At 44.5% G+C, this 22,387-nt stretch overlaps 1 protein-coding gene across 1 annotated transcript in view; it reads left to right on the top strand.

Moving 5' to 3' along the window:
• The window catches only part of LOC126095712 (myrosinase 1-like), a 59,546-nt gene extending 37,367 nt beyond the window's left edge, over positions 1 to 22,179 (top strand). Inside the window, exons 5-11 of the mRNA XM_049910462.1 lie at positions 872 to 1,052; positions 5,261 to 5,355; positions 5,454 to 5,601; positions 7,605 to 7,747; positions 10,108 to 10,245; positions 16,059 to 16,165; positions 22,029 to 22,179. Of these exons, the coding sequence (XP_049766419.1) occupies positions 872 to 1,052; positions 5,261 to 5,355; positions 5,454 to 5,601; positions 7,605 to 7,747; positions 10,108 to 10,245; positions 16,059 to 16,165; positions 22,029 to 22,179 (963 nt within the window). The remainder of the gene's footprint in view (positions 1 to 871; positions 1,053 to 5,260; positions 5,356 to 5,453; positions 5,602 to 7,604; positions 7,748 to 10,107; positions 10,246 to 16,058; positions 16,166 to 22,028) is intronic.
• Positions 22,180 to 22,387: the final 208 nt, after the last annotated feature.

The raw sequence follows: 22,387 nt of genomic DNA, 5'->3' as shown, positions 1-22,387 counted from the left end.
GGTCTGCCATACAGTTCTAAAACTTTTGTGCTTCCAGTCTTCCTTGTTGGCTGATTGACGGTTTGAAGCCGTCGATCGAGGAGGTGGCGACAGTCACTCATTGTCGGCCGTCGCTGTTGCTGAAGCTGGATGTTGGCGCGCCTTCTTCTCGACACTGTCACCAGACGAAACGGGCTCTTGATGTGCGCCAGCTAATTCTTCCCGTCCGCGACACCATGTCAGAAACTACCATCGCAAGTCGAGCGCTATTACATTCTGCCAAACCCCGAAAGCGCGGCAACTCGTGGGAGCTTCACATAACACACCTGCTCCACTCGCTACTCCAACCAGACTCCCTCTGCTCAGCCCGCGCTCCACGCGGCAGAGTTAACACTACCAAAGATCCTACACACTTTGATTCTTCACACGACCTGTCGATGTAATCGTTCGACAGCATTTTTCCCTAGGCAAGACCCAGCGTAAAAATACAAATAATATTTACGAAACAAACCAATTATACATCGACATAAATGCATATATATATATATATATATATTTATATATATTTATATATATATATATATATACACACAAATAGTAAAACAATTACAATATGTAAAGACACAGAAACGTCATTTCTTCAGGTAACAAAATAAAGGAAAAGTAATTATAGTGCAATAGATGGAAATAGGAGGATATGCATTTCCGGCATTACAAGTGATATCTTTAAGTTGGACTTTGAGCTACACATTCACTAACAATGAGACAACTCCGTCAATTAGTTTGCCAGTTATGGACTTTTAAGCAGTGGATACATTTTTTTGAACCCCTCTCTATATTTAGGCAAACGATAATGTGGAACTGTATGGAATGACGTTCTTATCTTCCACAGGTGAAACTGTGGCTGACCTTCAACGAGCCCAACATGTTCTCCAAGGGCTACTCTGGAGCGTCGTCAGCACCCGGCGCCAACTCCTCGGGCATCGCCGACTACCTGATGGCCAAGACGATCCTGGTGGCGCACGCGCGCGTCTACCGGCTCTACGACCTGAGCTTCCGTCTGAAGCAGAGGGGTGAGCCCCACAGCCACTGTCTATAACTGCTACTGGCTTCTCTTACATAACATCTTTCAACTTTCTTAGTTAGAGAAGTACTTTTAGGTGGAAAGACGGGGTGGAGATTCCTCAACCATAAAAAAGAAAAGGTCCACGTTAATGTACGTACGAAAATCCTTCGGTCTGTGTTATACGTGAAAAATACGTTCAGTGCTGTCAGAGGTAAACTTCAACAACTGGACCATGAAAAATAATTAAAATTAAGAGTGTTAGAAAATTAATTAACTGAGACAGCAGTAAGGCAAGGTTGTATGTCCCATATTATGGAAGATATGCAATGGGCAAGTTCAGGAAGTTAAATAGGTATTTGAAGTGCTCGCTTGTAGTTCACGAAGAAGAGATATAAAATTTTAAAGTCAGCTGATGACAGTGAAATTCTATCAGAGTTAGTAAGGAACCTGGAAGATCAGTTGAACGGAATGGATAGTATGTTTAAAAGATGTCACAAGATGAATTTTGTCTTTTTAGTTCACGCAGTGTGGCGTACTGGTCAGCATCAGTCGATGGTGTGCTGTGTGTTGCCAATTAGAACCTGACCATCAGCAAATATTTGTTATTTAGTATTCATCACTTCTGAAAAGTTCTTGAAATATCTGATGTTTGTAATATCTGTATGTTCCAGAATAGTCAATATTTCGTATAAATACCACTGTTACGCAATTTTCGATGTTTGTATAAATAGCGGCACTCTCCATCGAGAAGTTTTGTTCTGTTCAACCCGTAAATTGACATTAGTAATAAACATGCATCAGTGCTAAGTGTTATATCTCGCTGACGATCCTGCTTTCCGATTTGGACTTGAGTCTGGTTACAGCTTGCTACTGTGTTGTGGAGACGTTGCATACTTCAAAACATCCACATCACCGTGGTTTCAATTAGCAATTCATAAACCGTTGGCGACAGAGCAAGTGGAATACAAGCATTACGTCATCCCATGATCCATACATTCAAGAGACCAATGGACTCCAAACCAGCAGTGAGTCAGCTGCACATCTATCAATGCTCTCTGGAGCTGCTGGTCAGGACAGAACAAAACGGCTGGAGGGATTCGATCGAGTCGCCCAACACAACAGATGTGATGACATAATAAGTTTCGCAAAAGTATACTTTGACTAGTACTGAACAGAGCGTTAGTGGTTCGACTCCTGAAGACCGAAGAAAGTTACCAAGGAAGTTGCCTATCTATTGCCACACGTTGATGACTACCCTTGACTACTTGAAAGAGGCTGTAAGTAGGCTGATAAGGTTTTTATGTTGGTAACGCCACGTAGCGCTCTGTGTGATATCACTGACTGTGCTGTGTGCCGTCTGTGGTTGGTTTGCATTGTTGGAATATTCGCCATTGTAGTGTTGGGCAGTTGGAGGTGAGCCGCCAGCAGTGGTGGGTGTGGGGAGTGAGATGGCGGGGTTTTGAGAGCGGATGATCTGGACGTGTGTCCATCAGAGAAAGCCCGCATCTCGTGGTCGTGCGGTAGCGTTCTCGCTTCCCACGCCCGGGTTCCCGGGTTCGATTCCCGGCGGGGTCAGGGATTTTCTCTGCCTCGTGATGGCTGGGTGTTGTGTGCTGTCCTTAGGTTAGTTAGGTTTAAGTAGTTCTAAGTTCTAGGGGACTTATGACCACAGCAGTTGAGTCCCATAGTGCTCAGAGCCATTTGAACCATTTTTGAACCATCAGAGAAAGTAAATTTGTAAGACTGGTTGTCATGAACTGATATATATATATATATATATATATATATATATACACTCCTGGAAATGGAAAAAAGAACACATTGACACCGGTGTGTCAGACCCACCATACTTGCTCCGGACACTGCGAGAGGGCTGTACAAGCAATGATCACACGCACGGCACAGCGGACACACCAGGAACCACGGTGTTGGCCGTCGAATGGCGCTAGCTGCGCAGCATTTGTGCACCGCCGCCGTCAGTGTCAGCCAGTTTGCCGTGGCATACGGAGCTCCATCGCAGTCTTTAACACTGGTAGCATGCCGCGACAGCGTGGACGTGAACCGTATGTGCAGTTGACGGACTTTGAGCGAGGGCGTATAGTGGGCATGCGGGAGGCCGGGTGGACGTACCGCCGAATTGCTCAACACGTGGGGCGTGAGGTCTCCACAGTACATCGATGTTGTCGCCAGTGGTCGGCGTAAGGTGCACGTGCCCGTCGACCTGGGACCGGACCGCAGCGACGCACGGATGCACGCCAAGACCGTAGGATCCTACGCAGTGCCGTAGGGGAGCGCACCGCCACTTCCCAGCAAATTAGGGACACTGTTGCTCCTGGGGTATCGGCGAAGACCATTCGCAACCGTCTCCATGAAGCTGGGCTACGGTCCCGCACACCGTTAGGCCGTCTTCCGCTCACGCCCCAACATCGTGCAGCCCGCCTCCAGTGGTGTCGCGACAGGCGTGAATGGAGGGACGAATGGAAACGTGTCGTCTTCAGCGATGAGAGTCGCTTCTGCCTTGGTGCCAATGATGGTCGTATGCGTGTTTGGCGCCGTGCAGGTGAGCACCACAATCAGGACTGCATACGACCGAGGCACACAGGGCCAACACCCGGCATCATGGTGTGGGGAGCGATCTCCTACACTGGCCGTACACCACTGGTGATCGTCGAGGGGACACTGAATAGTGCACGGTACATCCAAACCGTCATCTAACCCATCGTTCTACCATTCCTAGACCGGCAAGGGAACTTGCTGTTCCAACAGGACAATGCACGTCCGCATGTATCCCGTGCCACCCAACGTGCTCTAGAAGGTGTAAGTCAACTACCCTGGCCAGCAAGATCTCCGGATCGGTCCCCCATTGAGCATGTTTGGGACTGGATGAAGCGTCGTCTCACGCGGTCTGCACGTCCAGCACGAACGCTGGTCCAACTGAGGCGCCAGGTGGAAATGGCATGGCAAGCCGTTCCACAGGACTACATCCAGCATCTCTACGATCGTCTCCATGGGAGAATAGCAGCCTGCATTGCTGCGAAAGGTGGATACACACTGTACTAGTGCCGACATTGTGCATGCTCTGTTGCCTGTGTCTATGTGCCTGTGGTTCTGTCAGCGTGATCATGTGATGTATCTGACCCCAGGAATGTGTCAATAAAGTTTCCCCTTCCTGGGACAATGAATTCACGGTGTTCTTATTTCAATTTCCAGGAGTGTATATATATATATATATATAATGACTTTTGAACAGTATTAAGGTAAATACATTGTTTGTTCTCTATCAAAATCTTTCATTTGCTAAGTATGCCTATCAGTAGTTAGTGCCTTCAGTAGTTAGAATCTTTTATTTAGCTGGCAGTATTGGCGCTCGCTGTATTGCAGTAGCTCGAGTAATGAAGATTTTTGTGAGGTAAGTGATTCATGAAAGGTATAGGTTATTGTTAGTCAGGGCAATTCTTTTGTAGGGATTATTGAAAGTCAGATTGCGTTGCGCTAAAAATATTGTGTGTCAGTTCAGTGTTGATGAGAATAAGTAAAGAGAGAAATGTCTGATTACGTTCAGTTCTGCTCAGCTGTTTGAAAATCAAATAACGTAAGAGGTTTTTCAACACAGTCATCATTAATTTTTCTGAAGGGATGTTTCAAGGCGAAGTATTTTTCAGCTATTGACATGCACAGCTTACTGTCAAATTGACGTTGGCTGGGAAAAGACTGCCTTCGTAATTCCTGAATGCATCTACGCCTTTACAGCTATGCCACTTTGACTGCCCAACACTTCAGCCACTTTCTAACTTCTGATGGACAACCTGCTTGGACAACAAATGTACGACGTAGCTTTGCTGTCTGGAAGACCCTGTCGTTATTTCGAAGACAACTGAAGCACATGCAAGGTACTCAACAAATGTGCTGAAGTGTGTTCAAACTGCAGGCCTCCACCTCCTGAATCCGAAAAGTGCCTCTTCGCAGCACAAGGTATAAAGAGGTCTTGGGACATGAAGCGAGTGGCTATGGAGTCTGTCCTATTAAAAAAAAAGAAAAAAAAAGAAAAGGAAAGATAATGGAATGTACTCGAATTAAAGCAAACAGTCCCGAGGCAATTAGATTAAATTGTGTGTTAAAAACCTAGCAACGACTCTTATTTGTGGCCAGGAAAGTCACAACATAACGAAACGGTAGTACTGTAGTTGCAGCCAGTGATCTAGAGTGTCGTTTCAGGCAAGGTTGGCATCACGCTGGACGGAGGCTGGTACGAGCCGCTGACCAACAGTAAGGAAGACGCCGATGCTTCGGAACGTCAGCTGCAATTTGAGGTTAGCAGCGCCACTTATGGTGGCTTGTGTTTGCTTCCATGTCCAGTCTATTATTCTCCTTTTCTAGACTTTCCAATAACACAACCCCTTGCTCGCAGGTCGGGCTCTGGGCGAATCCCATCTTCTCGCTGCTGGGCGACTTCCCCAAGGTGGTGCGCCAGCGCGTGGCAGCCAACAGCAAGCAGGAGGGGCGCGCCAGGTCTCGCCTGCCCTCGCTCTCCTTATCCGAGATTCTCCTCATCAGGGGTGAGTAAGCGACGCACAGAGACAAAGGACACTTTTAGAGGCTTCTGTCTACACTAGCACGTCATGCAGAACAGTTGTATTTTTCACATGTCAACCTTACCAAAAGACACTTGCAGAAGGGGAGTGATAGATATTGTTACCTACAAGAGAAACAGCATTGCAGAAGAAACTTAGAAAGAATCGTTGCAGATGTTAGCAGTATAACTATCAGATGGCATAAAACTAAAAGTGTCGCAGCTACGGATGATCTAAACAATTAATTTTGAGTACTAGTTTACAACGTTCCTGCTCCAACTATATAATAAGTTCCCAAAGATTATTAATTGCACTGCTTGACAAAAAGGTGAAGTAGCCGGAGGACATGATCGGATGTCAGTAGAAGTTCCTATGTGTATACATCATTGGAGGTTTGTAAATTATTAGAGTTGAGAATCTCTGTGACAGGTAAAAGACCACCAAAGTGCCTTAGTGTGGTTCGCTTTTACTGTTGTTACCATGTCTGGTAGGGTATATAATAGCGTGAACTGCGCCAGATGTTGACTAATCACTGTGAAGGATACATAACTGCCGCTTACACGTGTGAGACACGTTTGTCAGCACCTGACAGAGTTTGGAAGCGTTCTCATTTTGAATCTACATTTGGCCAGCTGGTCGACTGGTGCAGTATCCAGATTTGTGGGGCATTCGGATGTGACAGTGACCGGATATTTGAGTGCATGAGAGCAGGCCTACTCTTAGTCAAGGTTCCAATCGACTCCCACTAGGTCACCGTGTTGTGCCCCAAACACATCGTAACGCCCACTCCCCCGGCCTGTAACATTCTTTGTCATCCCACACCATTGGTTGAAGATTAACAGCAGCTGCAGTAGGGAGTTATCGTTTTTGTGTAGGCTGCTGTTGGCACCCCAACACAAACGGCTGCGTTTGGACAGGCGCCTTGACAAGGAAGCGTGGACTGCTGATGAATGGCGTCACATCGTATTGGCAATGAAATGCGGTTGTGCATTACTCCGGCTGACTATCGTTGGCGAGTATGGTGATGACCTCAGAAGAGGCCCCATTCTTCCAATATTTTGGAGAGTCGCGGTGTGGGGAGCCATCAGCTATGACCCTGGGTCACATCTGGTCATGACTGATGGCACTCTGATGTCACGACGGTACATCAAGGACATCCTGCGTCCTTAGGTCGTGGTACTCAGGTGACAATGTCACGGTACCACTTCTCAACAGCACCAAAATCGTCCCCGTGTTTCAGGTGTCTGTGAACTCCCTGCTTGAAGTTGAAATAATCATGTGGCCACAAAGGCCATCAGAATTATCCCCAACGGAACAAGTGTGAGACCAGCTCGGACGTCACGCTTGTCCAATGTCAGTGTCCAGAATATCAAGGACTTGTTACAATAGCCATGGCAGTTTGCCCCAGGTCAGTATACACGTGTTGTATTCAGCATTTCCAACCCATTTAGCGCATGCATTCGCGCCGGAGATTGATAAGTGCGTTCAGTAAATTTGACTCAGTTCTGAAATCACTGAAATAACATCATATATCAAATGGTTCAAATGGCTCTGAGCACTATGGGACTTAACATCTGATGTCATCAGTCCCCTATAACTTAGAACTACTTAAACCTAACTAACCTAAGGACATCACACACATCGATGTCCGAGGCAGTATTCGCACCTGCGACCGCAGCGGTCGCGCGGTTCCAGATTGAAGCACCTATAACCGCTCGGCCACAGTGGCCGGCCATCATACATCCTCTCAGCCCGTGAACTTCCATTCCATTTCCGCCTACCCTTCTGAGTGCTTCGCCATTTTTGTCAGGCAGTTTAGTTGTTTTAAATATCATCCATCCCTAGTCCTAGCAGGACAAGATATTCTCGCTGACACGTGTTTCACTCCATGACAGCCTGCCTGATCTTATAAGGTATGTCACTGAAAAGTTAAGACCTCCCTATTTGCTGGAGACCTATAATCAACTGCATACCTCTATTTTCCACAGGTACATCCGACTTCTTCGGACTCAACCACTACACGACGTCTCTGATAACTTCTGGGAGCAGCGGCGTGGTGCCTTCCAAGCTCTATGACGCCGGTGTCGTGACCTCCACCATTGAAGGCTACAATACTAACTATTGGATCTCAGTGAGTACCGTAGCCCCGGGTTTCTCGCAACCCAAGAAGTTGGTGTTTCCATTATAAAGATAATGCTTGGTGACAAACGTAAATTTTCTACACAGTAGTCCATCCAGTATGAAATTTCTTCAATTGTGTCGCTACTTCAGCTTGTTCCTACTCGTCATACGAACAGTAATCACACTCTCATAGACATATCTGCACACAAAATCCCCAAACAAAGTAAATCACACTACTCATATATCTGCATCTGGGATGTCCGTCCATGACATTATTTTCATGACGAACTCGCAGGAATTTTCCAGAAAAAAAAACGTAGCTCACTACATACTGTTCCTTAAACGGATTATTTCACCTGAACTTGCAACTGAGGCGCAAGAAATAGACTGAATGATGTTTTCTATTCCTTCCTCCCACATAAACGGAGAACGTCATGTAATTGTCAGTGTCAATAAAATTCACCAACAGCCGTATGCTTTAAAATATTGTTTTATTTTATTGTAGGGCTACCAGCTTTAGCAATTCATTATGGCGTCTGCAGACCCCATACACATCTATCGAAATAAACGAACTTGTTGTACAGCGCCATAAATCACTGAATATCGTGAATTCAATCGTTATACAATTGCTTCATTCGAAGAAGTGATAACAACGATGACTTGAGGAGTATCTATCTGCGAGAAGTAGGTGTAGATGTAGATATAATAACACATAAAACAAAACATTTATGAATCCTAAAAAGACAATAAGCTATAAGTTTAAATAAACGCAGTCAATAATGTAACACAGGAATTAGCTTAATTTTCCTAGGAACTCTTTATCAGAGCAGGAGTGACTCAGGAGGAAGCTTTTCACTTTCGAGTTGAAAATGCGTGGATTACTGCTAAGATTTTTGAATTTTTGTGGTAACTTATTAAAAATCGTCTTTCTGTAGAAGAGTGAAGGAGGTGCAATCAAGAAGCTAATTTTTAGGAATAGGTTGATATTGTTAACAAGAAACAACATTATATATGAGAGGTCAGTGTCAGAATACCGAGACTAATGGACAGGGATCGACAAGAGGTTCCCGAACTTACACCTCTTATTGCCCGAACCGCTCGTTCCTGAGTCAAAAATACCTTTTCAGAATGGAAAGAGCTATCCCAAAACATAATATCATACGTCATAAGGGAATGAAAATGAGCAAAGTAGACTACTTTCCGTATAGAACTATCAAGTATTTCAGATACTGTTCTAATACAGTAGATGAAAACTTAAATTGGACTCAACACGTAACTGCAACTTGCTAGAAGGCATCAGCATCTCTCCATGTCCTACAAAAATGTAAAAAGCTCTTCCCTCATGACCTGAAGAAGAAACTTGTATAAAAAATTATACTTCCCATTTTTGATATTATCCTGCCATGACTTTCTTAGGAAAGACAAAGGCGCCTGGAATAGGTTATGTTCATTAAACTGTGATGTTCCACTATATGTTCATTTTACACCAACATTTGGACAGATTTCCTGGCTGCGTGCAGACAGTGGAGGAGATTTCCATATCCTCTGTCTTCTTTACTGTCTTATCAGTGAATACTTTCCCTTGCCTATCTTCTCGAGCTTGACGCTCTTGCCTGAACAACACGACAGAATCACGTGTTCCGATCAGAGCAAAATCCTTTCTGTGCCGCTCCATCGTTCAGTCACCATCTTGAATTCCTTGTCAGCAGGAGGAAGGAATGACTCCCGGCATTATATTAGAGAACTAAATAACGCCTCCAGGTTCAGAAGACACTGAATGACATATCTACTGAAGGGGCAGTAAGGGTTGCCACTGTCCCCGTGTGCACGCATTACTCTTAATACATCCCTCTTTCTAACGTGATGTTCCTCATTTCCCAGTATTCCTAACCGATGCAGTCTTTTTAAATTTCCTTTTCCCAGTCCTTGCTATATCAGTCAATATCTATTTTGCACACCCATAAATTCTTATTATATCTAACACTACCATTATTGTTATTAATGTCATTATTAATATTATTGTTATTATTATTATTAGCACTGTTAGTGGCAGCAACTGCAGTAGTGCAAACACTGTCAGTATTAACTTTATTATTTCATAGTATAATTTACTCACTCTGCCACTTCAGGCACTCAAATGATTTTAATACTATTTGTCATATTAAAATAGTTATTTCTTAGGTAACCATTATGTAAGTAGGTACTGTATATGTAAGTCCCTGGTCCTATTTAAGAGGGGGCCAGATGGCCCTAAGCAGATCAGGTTAAGCAAGTAAATAATTAATTAAATAAATAAATGTTCCTTCAGGAGTAATTCGTTTGTCATCTTTATAAAGGCTCTGTGAGTGGGGGGTGCCTCCTTTGTTTCAGGACGTTCCATGGGGACTCCGGAAGCTCCTCAACTGGGTGCACGACTCCTACCCCGGTTACCCCATCTTCGTCACGGAGAACGGCTGGGTGGACCCCCCTGGTGTGCTCAACGACACGGGCCGCGTCCACTACCTCAGGGTGAGTGTGGTTGCTCTCCACAGGAGTCAGTCAACATTCTCGTCCTATTTTCGACGTCAGTTTCAGACCAGGCAGCTCAGAGAAACAAAAGAAGGTAAGAATTGAGAAGGATAGTGTCAACGAAACATCCAAGACAGACACGGTACCACGGAGAATCCGTCCCGACTACTGGCATTTATTGTGTGCAGCACTCGAATCCTTGTATGAAGAACTGCTGAAAGAAGTAATTACGGTATGAAAGTAAACCTGGCGCATTCGAATGGCGCAAGACGAAGTTCTTGGTAACAGGAATGATCACACTCAAATGAAAGAAAGGATTAGGAAACATGGTAACCATCGAACAAATAACGTTATATCACCTAGGGCAAAGGAACAAAAGATTGGAGAATCTAGTTTCTGAACAATGCAGCTTTCCTTAGCTTTTCTTGAGGAGAAAGAGAGTGACAAGAGATACAATGGGACTGACATGGACCTAAGTGAGAAATGGAGCTTGGGAGCAAATATAGAAACTCCGCGAAAAAGTCATGCTTGAACGTAAGTACAGATACTGGCCTGAGCTGCAGATTGCCCTGCTTGTATTCGGGCACGAGTCGCCTGTGCAGCGTCTTCAACACATCGCAACAGCGTCCTGTGTAGTTGTTCGTACGTTATGTCGTAGCTAAGTGAATTCGAACGTGGGGAAATTGTTGGTACACGAATCCTGGGATCTTCAGTAACCAAGGGATCACAGATTTATATAGGGAAAACTGGGAAACTTTACATTGTAATTCGGAATAACACAGGCACTGCAATATCGTAAATATCATAGGGCGGAAAAATGTCGTCCGCTAACTCACAACGCGGTCGAAAGTGTATGTTAAGCGATCGTCACGGATGGTCATTGAAGAGGAATGCGAAGAAAAATAAAGACGACGACAGCTGCGAAAATCGCTGCAGAGCTAAATGTTGCTTTCGCGAAGCCTCTCATCATCGAAACAGTACGAAGAGAGCTCGATAAGCGTGGAACTGCAGAGCGTGCTGGAATTCCAAAACCAGTCATCAGTGGTGCAAATGTCTGTCACTTGAAACCGTCGTGCCGAAGCCATAAAAACGGACTGTTGAACAATGCAAGGAAGTCGTTTGGTCGGGCGAGTGTTGCTTCATACTGTTTCCAATATCTGGAAGAATTGGAACCCAAACAGAGAAACATGGCAGAGGTTCGGAGATGATTCGGGCATTCCACGGCCCCCGTGGTTACTCTGCAAGGTAGCATTACTGCGACAGAATATGACCAATCTGGCTGATCAGGTCCATTCCACGGCACAGCGTTTGTTCCCTGATTGTGCTGCTGTGTTCCAGGGCGAAAGCTCCCCGGTTCACATCGTCCTCATCGTCCAGGACTGGTTTTGTAAGCATGATGAGAAATCTCCCCTGGTCACAACAGTCACCAGGTCTCATTATTATTGAGCCTTTTTGGTCTAGTTTGGAGACAATGATGCAAAATCGATAACCACATCCATCATCCTTACCTGAATTCGGCACTATTTTGCAGGGTTTCACTTGCAAACAGTACAGGACCTATAATTCTCCATTCTGAGACGACTGGAAGTTGTTTTGGATTCAAACGGGATCCCTGCACCGTATTAGGCATTATAATGTGTTTTGCTTGTGGTGTTTCCTCATTTGTGTCAAATCCCTGTACCTGCTGAGAACGAGAAGGCTCTCTTTGTGTTTTATAAAGCTAATGACTGATTTTGAACACATGGAACGGTAGAAACTTGTAAACATTATGAGGAAAATTAGTGTGGATTAGAAAGACGGAGGACTTACTACGAGTAGTTCCCTGTGCTTAAAACAAAAGGCAGCAGTCAGAGTAAAGGCGCGAGATAGCAGTTCAGTAGAACTGGGAAAAGGTGTAAGACAGACGTGAAGCCGATTTCCACTCATTTCAGAATGTGTTTATGATATAAGATAAGCAGTTAATGATAAAGTACAAAGGGATAACAACTGAAAGTTAGTTAGTTTGATGTTGTATATCTGAAGACAATATGATCCCCTCAGTGAAGAATGAATAAGAGCTCAAACCCATAATGACAAAAATACAGCTTTCCGGGATGCTTATGGAATGAAAATCGATCTACGAGGGCAGTTCAATAAGTAATGCAACACATTTTTTTTCTCGGCCAATTTTGGTTGAAAAAACCGGAAATTTCTTGTGGAATATTTTCAAACATTCCCGCTTCGTCTCGTATAGTTTCATTGACTTCCATCAGGTGGCAGCGCTGTACGGAGCTGTTAAAATGGCGTCTGTAACGGATGTGCGTTGCAAACAACGGGCAGTGATCGAGTTTCTTTTGGCGGAAAACCAGGGCATCTCATATATTCATAGGCGCTTGCAGAATGTCTACGGTGATCTGGCAGTGGACAAAAGCCCGCGTGCGGGCCGGCCGTGCACAGCTGTGACTCCTGCAATGGCGGAGCGTGCGAACACACTCGTTCGAGATGATCGACGGATCACCATCAAACAACTCAGTGCTCAACTTGACATCTCTGTTGGTAGTGCTGTCACAATTGTTCACCAGTTGGGATATTCAAAGGTTTGTTCCCGCTGGGTCCGTCGTTGTCTAACCGAACACCATAAAGAGCAAAGGAGAACCATCTGTGCGGAATTGCTTGCTCGTCATGTGGCTGAGGGTGACAATTTCTTGTCAAAGATTGTTACAGGCGATGAAACATGGGTTCATCACTTCGAACCTGAAACAAAACGGCAATCAATGGAGTGGCGCCACACCCACTCCCCTACCAAGAAAAAGTTTAAAGCCATACCCTCAGCCGGTAAAGTCATGGTTACAGTCTTCTGGGACGCTGAAGGGGTTATTCTGTTCGATGTCCTTCCCCATGGTCAAACGATCAACTCTGAAGTGTATTGTGCTACTCTTCAGAATTTTAAGAAACGACTTCAGCGTGTTCGTAGGCACAAAAATCTGAACGAACTTCTCCTTCTTCATGACAACGCAAGACCTCACACAAGTCTTCGCACCCGAGAGGAGCTCACAAAACTTCAGTGGACTGTTCTTCCTCATGCACCCTACAGCCCCGATCTCGCACCGTCGGATTTCCATATGTTTGGCCCAATGAAGGACGCAATCCGTGGGAGGCACTACGCGGATGATGAAGAAGTTATTGATGCAGTACGACGTTGGCTCCGACATCGACCAGTGGAATGGTACCGTGCAGGCATACAGGCCCTCATTTCAAGGTGGCGTAAGGCCGTAGCATTGAATGGAGATTACGTTGAAAAATAGTGTTGTGTAGCTGAAAGACTGGGGAATAACCTGGTGTATTTCAATGCTGAATAAAGCAACCCATGTTTCAGAAAAAAAATGTGTTGCATTACTTATTGAACTGCCCTCGTACATTATGTGATCAAAAGTATCCGGACACCTCGCTGAAAATGAGTTACAAGTTCGTGACTCCCTCATCGGTAATGCTGGAATTCAATATGGCGTTGGCCCACCTCGATGACAGCTTGCACTCTCTCACGCACAAATTCAGTCAGGTGCAGGAAGGTTTTATGGGTGCTGCACTGAGGAGAGGTATCGATGTCGGTCGGTGACGTCTGGCACGAAGTCGGCGTTTCAAAACATCCCAAAGATGTTCTGTAGGATTCAGGTCAGGACTCTGTTCAGGCCAGTCCATTATAGGGATGTTATTGTCGTGTAACCACTCCGCCACAGGCCGAGCATTATAAACATGTGCTTAATTGCCATCTCCGAATTGCTCTTCAACAGTGGGAAGCAAGAAGGTACTTCAAACATCAATGTAGGCCTGTGCTGTGACAGTGTCACGCAAAACAACAAGGGGTGCACAACCACACAATGACACCACCGCCTCCGAATTTTACTATTGGCGCTACAAACGCCTGCAGATGAAGTTCACCGTGCATTCGCCATATCCATACCCTGCCATCGGATCGCCACATTGTGTACCGTGATTCGTCACTCCACACAACGTTTATCCACTGTTCAATCGTCCAATGTTTATGCTCCTTGCAACAAGCGAGACCTCGTTTGGCATTTACCGGCGTGATGTGTGGCTTACGAGCAGCCGCTCGACCATGAAATCAAAGTTCTCTCACCTCCCGCCTAACTGTCATAGTACTTACACTGCACTCTGATGCAGTTTGGAATTCTTGGGTGATGATCTGTATAGACGTCTGCCTGTTACACATTACGACCCTCTTCAACTGTCGGCGGTCTCTGTCAGTCAACAGACGAGGTCGACCTGTACGCTTTTGTGCTGTACGTGTCCCTTCACGTTTCCACTTCACTATCACATCAGAAACAGTTTACCTGGGGATGTTCAGGAGTGTGGACATCTCGCGTACAGACGTATGACACAGGTGAAACCCAATCACGCGACCACGTTCGAAGTCCGTGCGTACTAAAAAGGACGATTATTAAGCATAAGAAGAATATTTCGATAAACACAAAATTAAGATGTTACCATACAGTGAATCGCCCTGAGGCTTGTGCATAGGAGAAAGTTTTACCCTTGGAAGAAGAGAACTGCTTAGGAAGCTAGATCTTGTGTAACGAAGGATTCTCAGGATAAAGATGGGACCTCGAAGAACAGAGGACTAAAGAATACAGGCAAACCGAGAACTGAGTACCACGATACTGAGGGTTTTGCACACCGTCAGGAAAAGGACGCGTCCTTAGAACAGATCACGGGAGACTGACGCAACAGATAATACAGTTTCTTGTGAACAAGAGAACAAAAGTACCCTGTATCCGAGGATTACAGACGGACTTGGAAAAAAGGGAAATACAGGAAACAGAGATTTTTCAACAGGCTGACATTCAAATCAAACACTGAGATTGGCTTAATTTTCCAGAACTCAATTAGACACAGAACCGGAACAACATGGCCACAAGGGAGAAGAAGGTTTCAAACTATGAGAATGAAATAATGGTGGATAGGGATAAAAAAAACCTTAAGAAAATGAATTGGTCCGAAGTGATGAGGTTGTCAAAATACCAAAAGAAAAAGAAAACGGCAAGAAAAATCTTTCAAGACGAAAGCTCCACAAAATGATGTTCAAAATTAATCCAGTATTGAAAAACATATTAAGTATTTTTTTGCCAATATCACAAAAGACAGTCGATTAGACAACGAAAAATTCTAGAAAATGATCGTGTAACAGAAACAGAGGGGGGATCGCCAGACAAAAAATGAACTATCCTCTGAACGACAAACAATGCAACCACTGTTTGAAGATGGATCTTATTGCTGTTTATACATCATATGTCTCTCCCATTAAGAATGGCACCTATCTATGACAGGGCGGCGAAACAGACAGTATTTGTCACGTGTCAGTGACTAGGAGCAGCTATGCCTGGGCCGGATAATTGACTTCACTGATTGCCGCTTTTTGCCCCACATTTCCAACCACTGATCCTCCATCAAGCATTTGATTCTGGACCTCAGCAGTGAGATCGCTTATGAGGGGGAGCTATTTTTTCTTCAGGTAACTACCAAATATACCTAAAGGCTGGAATCAATCACGTTCCATTTCTCCATAACTAAGCCGTCAGTGTCCAAATTAGATAGTCTGACGCTTTAGATCACAGTGACGAATGTTGATGGGGGACCGTTGAACAAAAACTTTCGGCGTGTTGTAAGTTCTGGTAATATCCAGACATGTTTTACCAGTGTTCCACCAGTCGCTCGGATATCCATACTGCACGACAGCTGGAACAAAATGAATACATCCATCCAGATGTAGACAGCGATTCTTCATGACATCATAATGACTCTCTTGTTTGTTGCAGGGCTACATATCAGCTATCTTGCGCGCCATCAACGAGGATGGTGTTCCAATGATTGGCTACACGCACTGGAGCCTCATCGACAACCTTGAATGGATATATGGCTACTCGTGAGTATTGTCGCTAATAATGATGAAGAATGCAGAGTTAGATGAAACCTCATAGCAGATAAGTGCAACACATTGCCTGTTTAGATTTCTGCGTAGCACTGAAATGTGCATGTAAAACTTTCCTGGCATTACCTCCTTTATTTTCCCCTTGCCAGATGTGATGGATACACTAATACCAGTGCACTGCCTCACCATAATTTCACTGTTACTGCCACTGCACTACCTGTTTCTACTTGCAACTTGTAGGAGCATCTCTGCAAAAAGCTCTTGCACTGATGTGTATAATCTTCGATCTCGTACTGGCTCAAAAGGCTCTGAGCACTATGGGACTCAACTTCTAAGGTCATCAGTCCCCTAGAATTTAGAACTACTTAAACCTGTCTATCCTAAGGACATCACACACATCCATGCCCAAGGCAGGATTCGTATTATGTTCATTTCTTAATCTATTATTAGCTGTTGAAAATCGCTACAGTAAGAAGGAGTTGAGCGACATAAACGAACGTTGCTAGGCGTGTTTCTGCAACTGAAAGACGATGTCTGTTCAGATTTCACGAAAGTCTCATAAGAGTCGCAATAGTAGCACCAGCATGAGAATTCAAATCAGGTTTGCTTTAAATAAAGGCTGTAACGGTCGTGAGCGTTAGTTACCTTTGAGATTGAATGTCGTGAGTTCATGTTTTTCAAGATTGCCTTTAAGGCGACAAGATCCCGGCGGAGGTTCGAGTCTTCCCTCGGGCATGGGTGTGTGTGTTTGTGCTTAGGATAATTTAGGTTAAGTAGTGTGTAAGCGTAGGGACTGATGACCTTAGAAGTTAAATCCCATAAGATTTCACACACATATGAACATATAAGGCGACAAAGACGCCATTATTAATACCGTACTGATTTTGAACGAGGTTGTTTAATAGGGTTACGAAAATATGCATGTTCGTTCTGCGATACTATAGAGAGACTTGGCAGGAATGTAGCCACTGTACATGATTGCTGGCAGCGGTGGTCAAGAAACTGTACGGTCTCAGGAAGACTGGGCTCCGGACTGGTCAGGTGACGCTACCGAATGGGAAGACAATCGTTTTCGGCGTATGGTTCTGGCGCATCGTACTTCATCTGCAGCAGCAATTTGATTAGCATTTGGTATCACAGTGACACAACGACCTATTATGAATCAATTACTTTCAGGACAGTTCCGAGCCAGACGCCCTATAGCGTGCTTACCACTGATACCAAACCACCCGTCATTTTCGACTTGAGTGGTGGCAAGCGAAAGGTCAGTGGAGGGCAGGGTGGAGGTCTGTTGTGGTTTATGATGAAAGCTGTCTCTGCCTCAGTGACAGAGATGACCGTGTGTTGGTTAGAAGGAGCCAGTTGAGTGCCTGCAACCATCCTGTTGGCATGCTACCCACAGCGGACCTGCCCCTGGAGTTATAGTATGGGGTGCGATTTCGTATGGTAGCAGGAGCACTCTCCGGCTATCCCATACACTCTAACAACAAATCTGTAGATCAGTTTGCTGATTCGACTTGTTGTGCTGCCATTCGTGAATAGAATCACTGGGCATGTTTTCCAGCACGATAACGCTCGTCCACATACCGCTGTTGTAACCCATCACATGTTTCCTTGGCTGCTCGATCACTAAATCTGCCTCCAATCGAGCACACATGTGATTTCAACAGACAAGAACTCCAGCGTCATTCACAAACAGCATTAACACTCCCTGTATTGACTGACCGAGTGCAACAGGCATAGAACTCCATCCCGCAAACTGACATCCGGCACCTGCGCAACACAATGCATGCACGTTTTCTGGCTAACATTCAACATTCTGGCTGCTACAGCAGTTGTTAATGTACCAGCATTCTACATTTGCTGTGGCATATCATGCCCTTACATTAACCTGTCACCTTGCAATATTAATCACTTAAATATGTTACCTAAACAGTGTATTCCCTAAATTTCATTACTCTACATTAATTATTGTTTGGTGACGCGATTTTTTCCCGCTGTCGTGTGTATTACTGCAATTTTTCTCAGAAATCAATGGCCATTCTGTGTTGCACTACTTACATACACCATGACCCATTTAACGTCCACAGCTAGAAAATTTCTGTGAATTACATTTGGCGGCGATACGCAACTACGTTCCTGCACATACAGAGCTGAACCAGAAACTAAGTAGTGTTTGTGGATGTCTCCAGCCCATCTGACTTCAGGATTGTCGCAAGTGGGCATTTACATCCTTGAACTTGATAACGAAGTAATTTAGCTACGGGGGTTGTCCAGAAAGTAAGTTCCGATCGGTCGCGAAAGGGACACCACAGTGAAAACCCAATGAAGCTTCGCACAGATGTGTTTGATAGTGTCTCTAGTCTGATTGTCGATCGCATCAAGACGCTCTTTTCAGTTGTGAGCGCACTGTGAGCAAGTAAAGGTGCATTGAACAATGATGTCTAGGAGGGATCGCTGAGAGGCTTCGCCTTAAAGAATGCATCCCACCTGACACAACTGCCACGCACTTCCTGCTTCATGGCAATTCTCAGCAGCACTCTGCAGGGGCAGTGAAGACACTCCTGCAGCCTTTTCGATGTGAAGTGTTCGATGACCCACAACACAACCGTAATTGGCTCGTCCTGAGTATCATCTCTCTTCACATGAAACGCTGGATACGAAGACAACACTTGGGAGCAGGCTGCGCGCTATAGACCAGTGTAGAGAATTATCAGAAAGCGCAGGCAGCTGCCTCCTATGACGATGGTGTTGGAAATTTGGTATAACGCTCCGACAAATGTCGAAGTCGGAGCGGCGAGTGTGTAGAGAAGCATCTGGAAGGTGTAGCTGTTATTGTTGTGGTCTTCAGTCCTGAGACTGGCTTGATGCAGCTCTCCATACTGCTCTATCCTCTGCAAGCTCCTTTATCTCCCAGTATGTACTACTGCCTACATCCTTCTGAATCTGCTTAGTTTCTAGGTCTCCCTCTACGATTTTTACCCTCCACGCTGCCCTCCAACACTAAATTGGTGATCCCTTGATGCCTCTTCTCTCCAATTCTATGCAATACCTCCTCATTAGTTACGTGATCTACCCATCTAATCTTCAGCATTCTTCTGTAGCACCACATTTCGAAAGCTTCTATTCTCTTCTTCTCCAAACTAACTATCTTCCATGTTTCACTTCCATACATGGCCACACTCCATACAAATACTTTCAGAAACGACTTCCTGACGCTCAAATCTATACTCGATGTTAACAAATTTCTCTCCTTCAGAAACGCTTTCCTTGCCATTGCTAGTCTGCATTTTATATCCTCTCTTCTTCGACCATCGTCAGTTATTTTGCTCCCCAAATAGCAAAACTCATTTACTACTTTAAGTGTCTCATATCCTAAACTATTTCCCTCAGCATCATCCGACTTAATTCGACTACATTCCATTATCCTCGTTTTGCTTTTGTTGATGTTCATCTTTTATCCTCCTTTCAACACACTGTCCATTCCGTTCAGCTGCTCTTCGAAGTACTTTGCTGTCTCTGACAGAATTACAATGTCATCGGCCAACCTTAAAGTTTTTATTTCTTCAAGTGTAGCTAACTATTGCAAATAAAATGTTTCTGATTTCCGCAGTGGTTTCCATTTAGCGACCGATCGGAACTTACTTTCTGGACAACCTTCGTATTTTATTTCATTATGAAAACGCCCGAAATCATTATTGGTCAGTGATCATGCTTGAAATAAAGGATCGGCCCGTCAGCTGTGAATTGAGAGCCATTACCAAGTTTCTGAATGCGAGAAAGTGCGATCATGTAACAATTATCGGTAGATACGTGAAACTTACGAAAAGCACGTGAGAAGTGAAGGTAGAGTACGAGTTTTCGTTAGGATGTTTAACGAAAGAAGTAAAAATATCCACGATGAGGGACGCAGTGGGATTTCCGTCGTTGATTACCGAAGAATTGGTTCTCTGCGTCGATAAGCAAGTTCGTTGCAACAGAACGGTTAATACTACTGATTTGTCAATGCATTTTCAAAATGTTTCACTGGCTTTATTACACGCCACTGTGACTTAACATTTGCAGTACAAAAAGTTGTGTTTGCGATGGGTAGCGAAAACTGACGTTCAAAAAGGTAACGGAGCAGCCGTGGAATTTTTGCAGCGTTGCGCGACAAACGGAAAGGATTTTTTGAAAAGGATTGTCACAGTTGATGAGACATGAATTTGTCACAAGACACCGGAAAAGAAACGGCGGCCACTGGAATGGCGATATACCGGTTCCCCGATACCCAAGGAAGCAAAGCCGAGTCTTTCTTTAAGGAAACTCATGTGCACCGTGTTTTGGGACTGTCAAGGAATTTCATTAGTGGACTGCATTGAACGAGGCGTAACAATCAACGCTGCAGGTAACTGTGAGGCACTGAAAAAATGATGGCGAGCGCGGTAGAACAGAGGACATGGACAACTTACCGATTTGTGGTATTGTGTTCGGGCAGGACAATCCGTATACCCACTTCGTAACGATGACGCTGGTTGATTCCTCTCGCTGGGGACAATTCAGTCGTCTTCTTTACAGTCCGGACCTAGCTCTGTCCGACTTCTACTTGTTTTCTCATCTCAAGAAATTTATTGCCAGCCGGCACTTTGGAAGTGATGACGATGCCCAGGCAATTGGGCGCCAGAATTCTACAAAGCAGGTAGGTAGCGATTGCTGCCAAGATAGCGCTCGCACCTTAATTCGCATGGTGAATATCTCGAAAAGCAGTTTAAGGTGTATAGATCGTTTCGTAATAAAATAAAAATGAAAAGAAACTGCTAATCTTTTATAAATTTCGAAACAGTACTTACTTGCTGGATCAACTTTGTAGTTATTTTTCCTTGTCACACACCCACTTGTTTTTGTATTTTCTCATCTCTTCAGTTATCTTTAATTAAGCGCTATCTGAAAAAAGAGGCTACACAAATAATTAGACAGTTTCTGATAAAATTTCAAAGTGGTGCGATAATTCACAGCTGTCTTTAAATGTTCAGAAATGTGAAATTTCACACTTTACAAAATTCAAAAATGTGTAGAATCCTCTGACGAAATATTATTGACCTTCATTTGGAAGCAGTCAACTTATCGAAGCACCTGCGTGTAATAATTTGTAGGGACCTGAAATAGAATGGTTACATAGGAACTATCGTAGGTAAAGCAGGTGGCAAAACTTCAGTCCGTTCACTGGGCAGCGGGAGAACGCAATGAGTCTAGCAAAGAGATTGGTTTCTAACAGTTGTACGACCCATCCTAGAATACTGATCGGGTGTACGGGAGCTGTGCCAAACAAGACTATCAGAGGTTCTGAAAATATACAAAAAAAAAAAAAGCGATTGGCTGAACGTTTGTTTGAGAGTGAGCTTCACCGAGATGCTGAAGAAGCTGAGGCGCTTGTAGATTGAAGCCAGCTATCCTGAAAAAGCAAACAAGTTTCAAGTAATTGCGTAAAGTGACGAATCTAGGAATACACTACAAACGCCTACATATCATTTTCGTAGGGGCAGCGAAGGCACGGTCAGACTAATTACAGTGGATGGTATAATATATGTAAATGTAGATGAAGTAGGTATAGAATCCCGCACAGAACCTCTGCCGTTCACCTGTCACACTTTCACCTCGCTACTTCTCCCATCTAGCTCCATTTAAGTTTAATTCTGGCAATAATAACATCATCTCCTACAGTTTGTTCCCCGACAGATTTTCTGTTCTGTGAGTAATTCCCAACATGTGTAACCCGCTGTTGTTGGATGGTTACAACTTTTAATGTCCACGATTCGCTACCATGTTTTTACTAGAGGCAAGCAATAAGCACTGCATAGCGCAGAGCACTTTTTCACAGACTGAAGTTCGGACTGCACTCCGTGGACTACGACGATCCAGAGAGACCCAGGACGCAGAAGGCTTCGGCGAAAGTCATCGCAGACATCTACAAGAACAAGGCCGTGCCGTGGGAGGATTTCCAGAACGCCGACACCACGCCACCATCTTAGTTTCCATATGCATATATTATCAGTGGAGCTCAAGTGCCAAATAAATTTTGCATTCTGACAGACACCATGCTGTGCAGTTTTATGCACCACAACCTGTACTAAGCACTAACACTACTTCCTCTACAGGGTTGTTTGTAATTACTTTACACCCTACAACACTCCCACCTGCTGTAGAATGATAAAATGCCTTAAAGCAGCTGAATATTCC

The sequence above is a fragment of the Schistocerca cancellata genome, chromosome 8 (assembly GCF_023864275.1).
Source record: "Schistocerca cancellata isolate TAMUIC-IGC-003103 chromosome 8, iqSchCanc2.1, whole genome shotgun sequence".
Taxonomy (NCBI): domain Eukaryota; kingdom Metazoa; phylum Arthropoda; class Insecta; order Orthoptera; family Acrididae; genus Schistocerca; species Schistocerca cancellata.
This window is presented reverse-complemented; position numbering and strand designations above follow the sequence as displayed.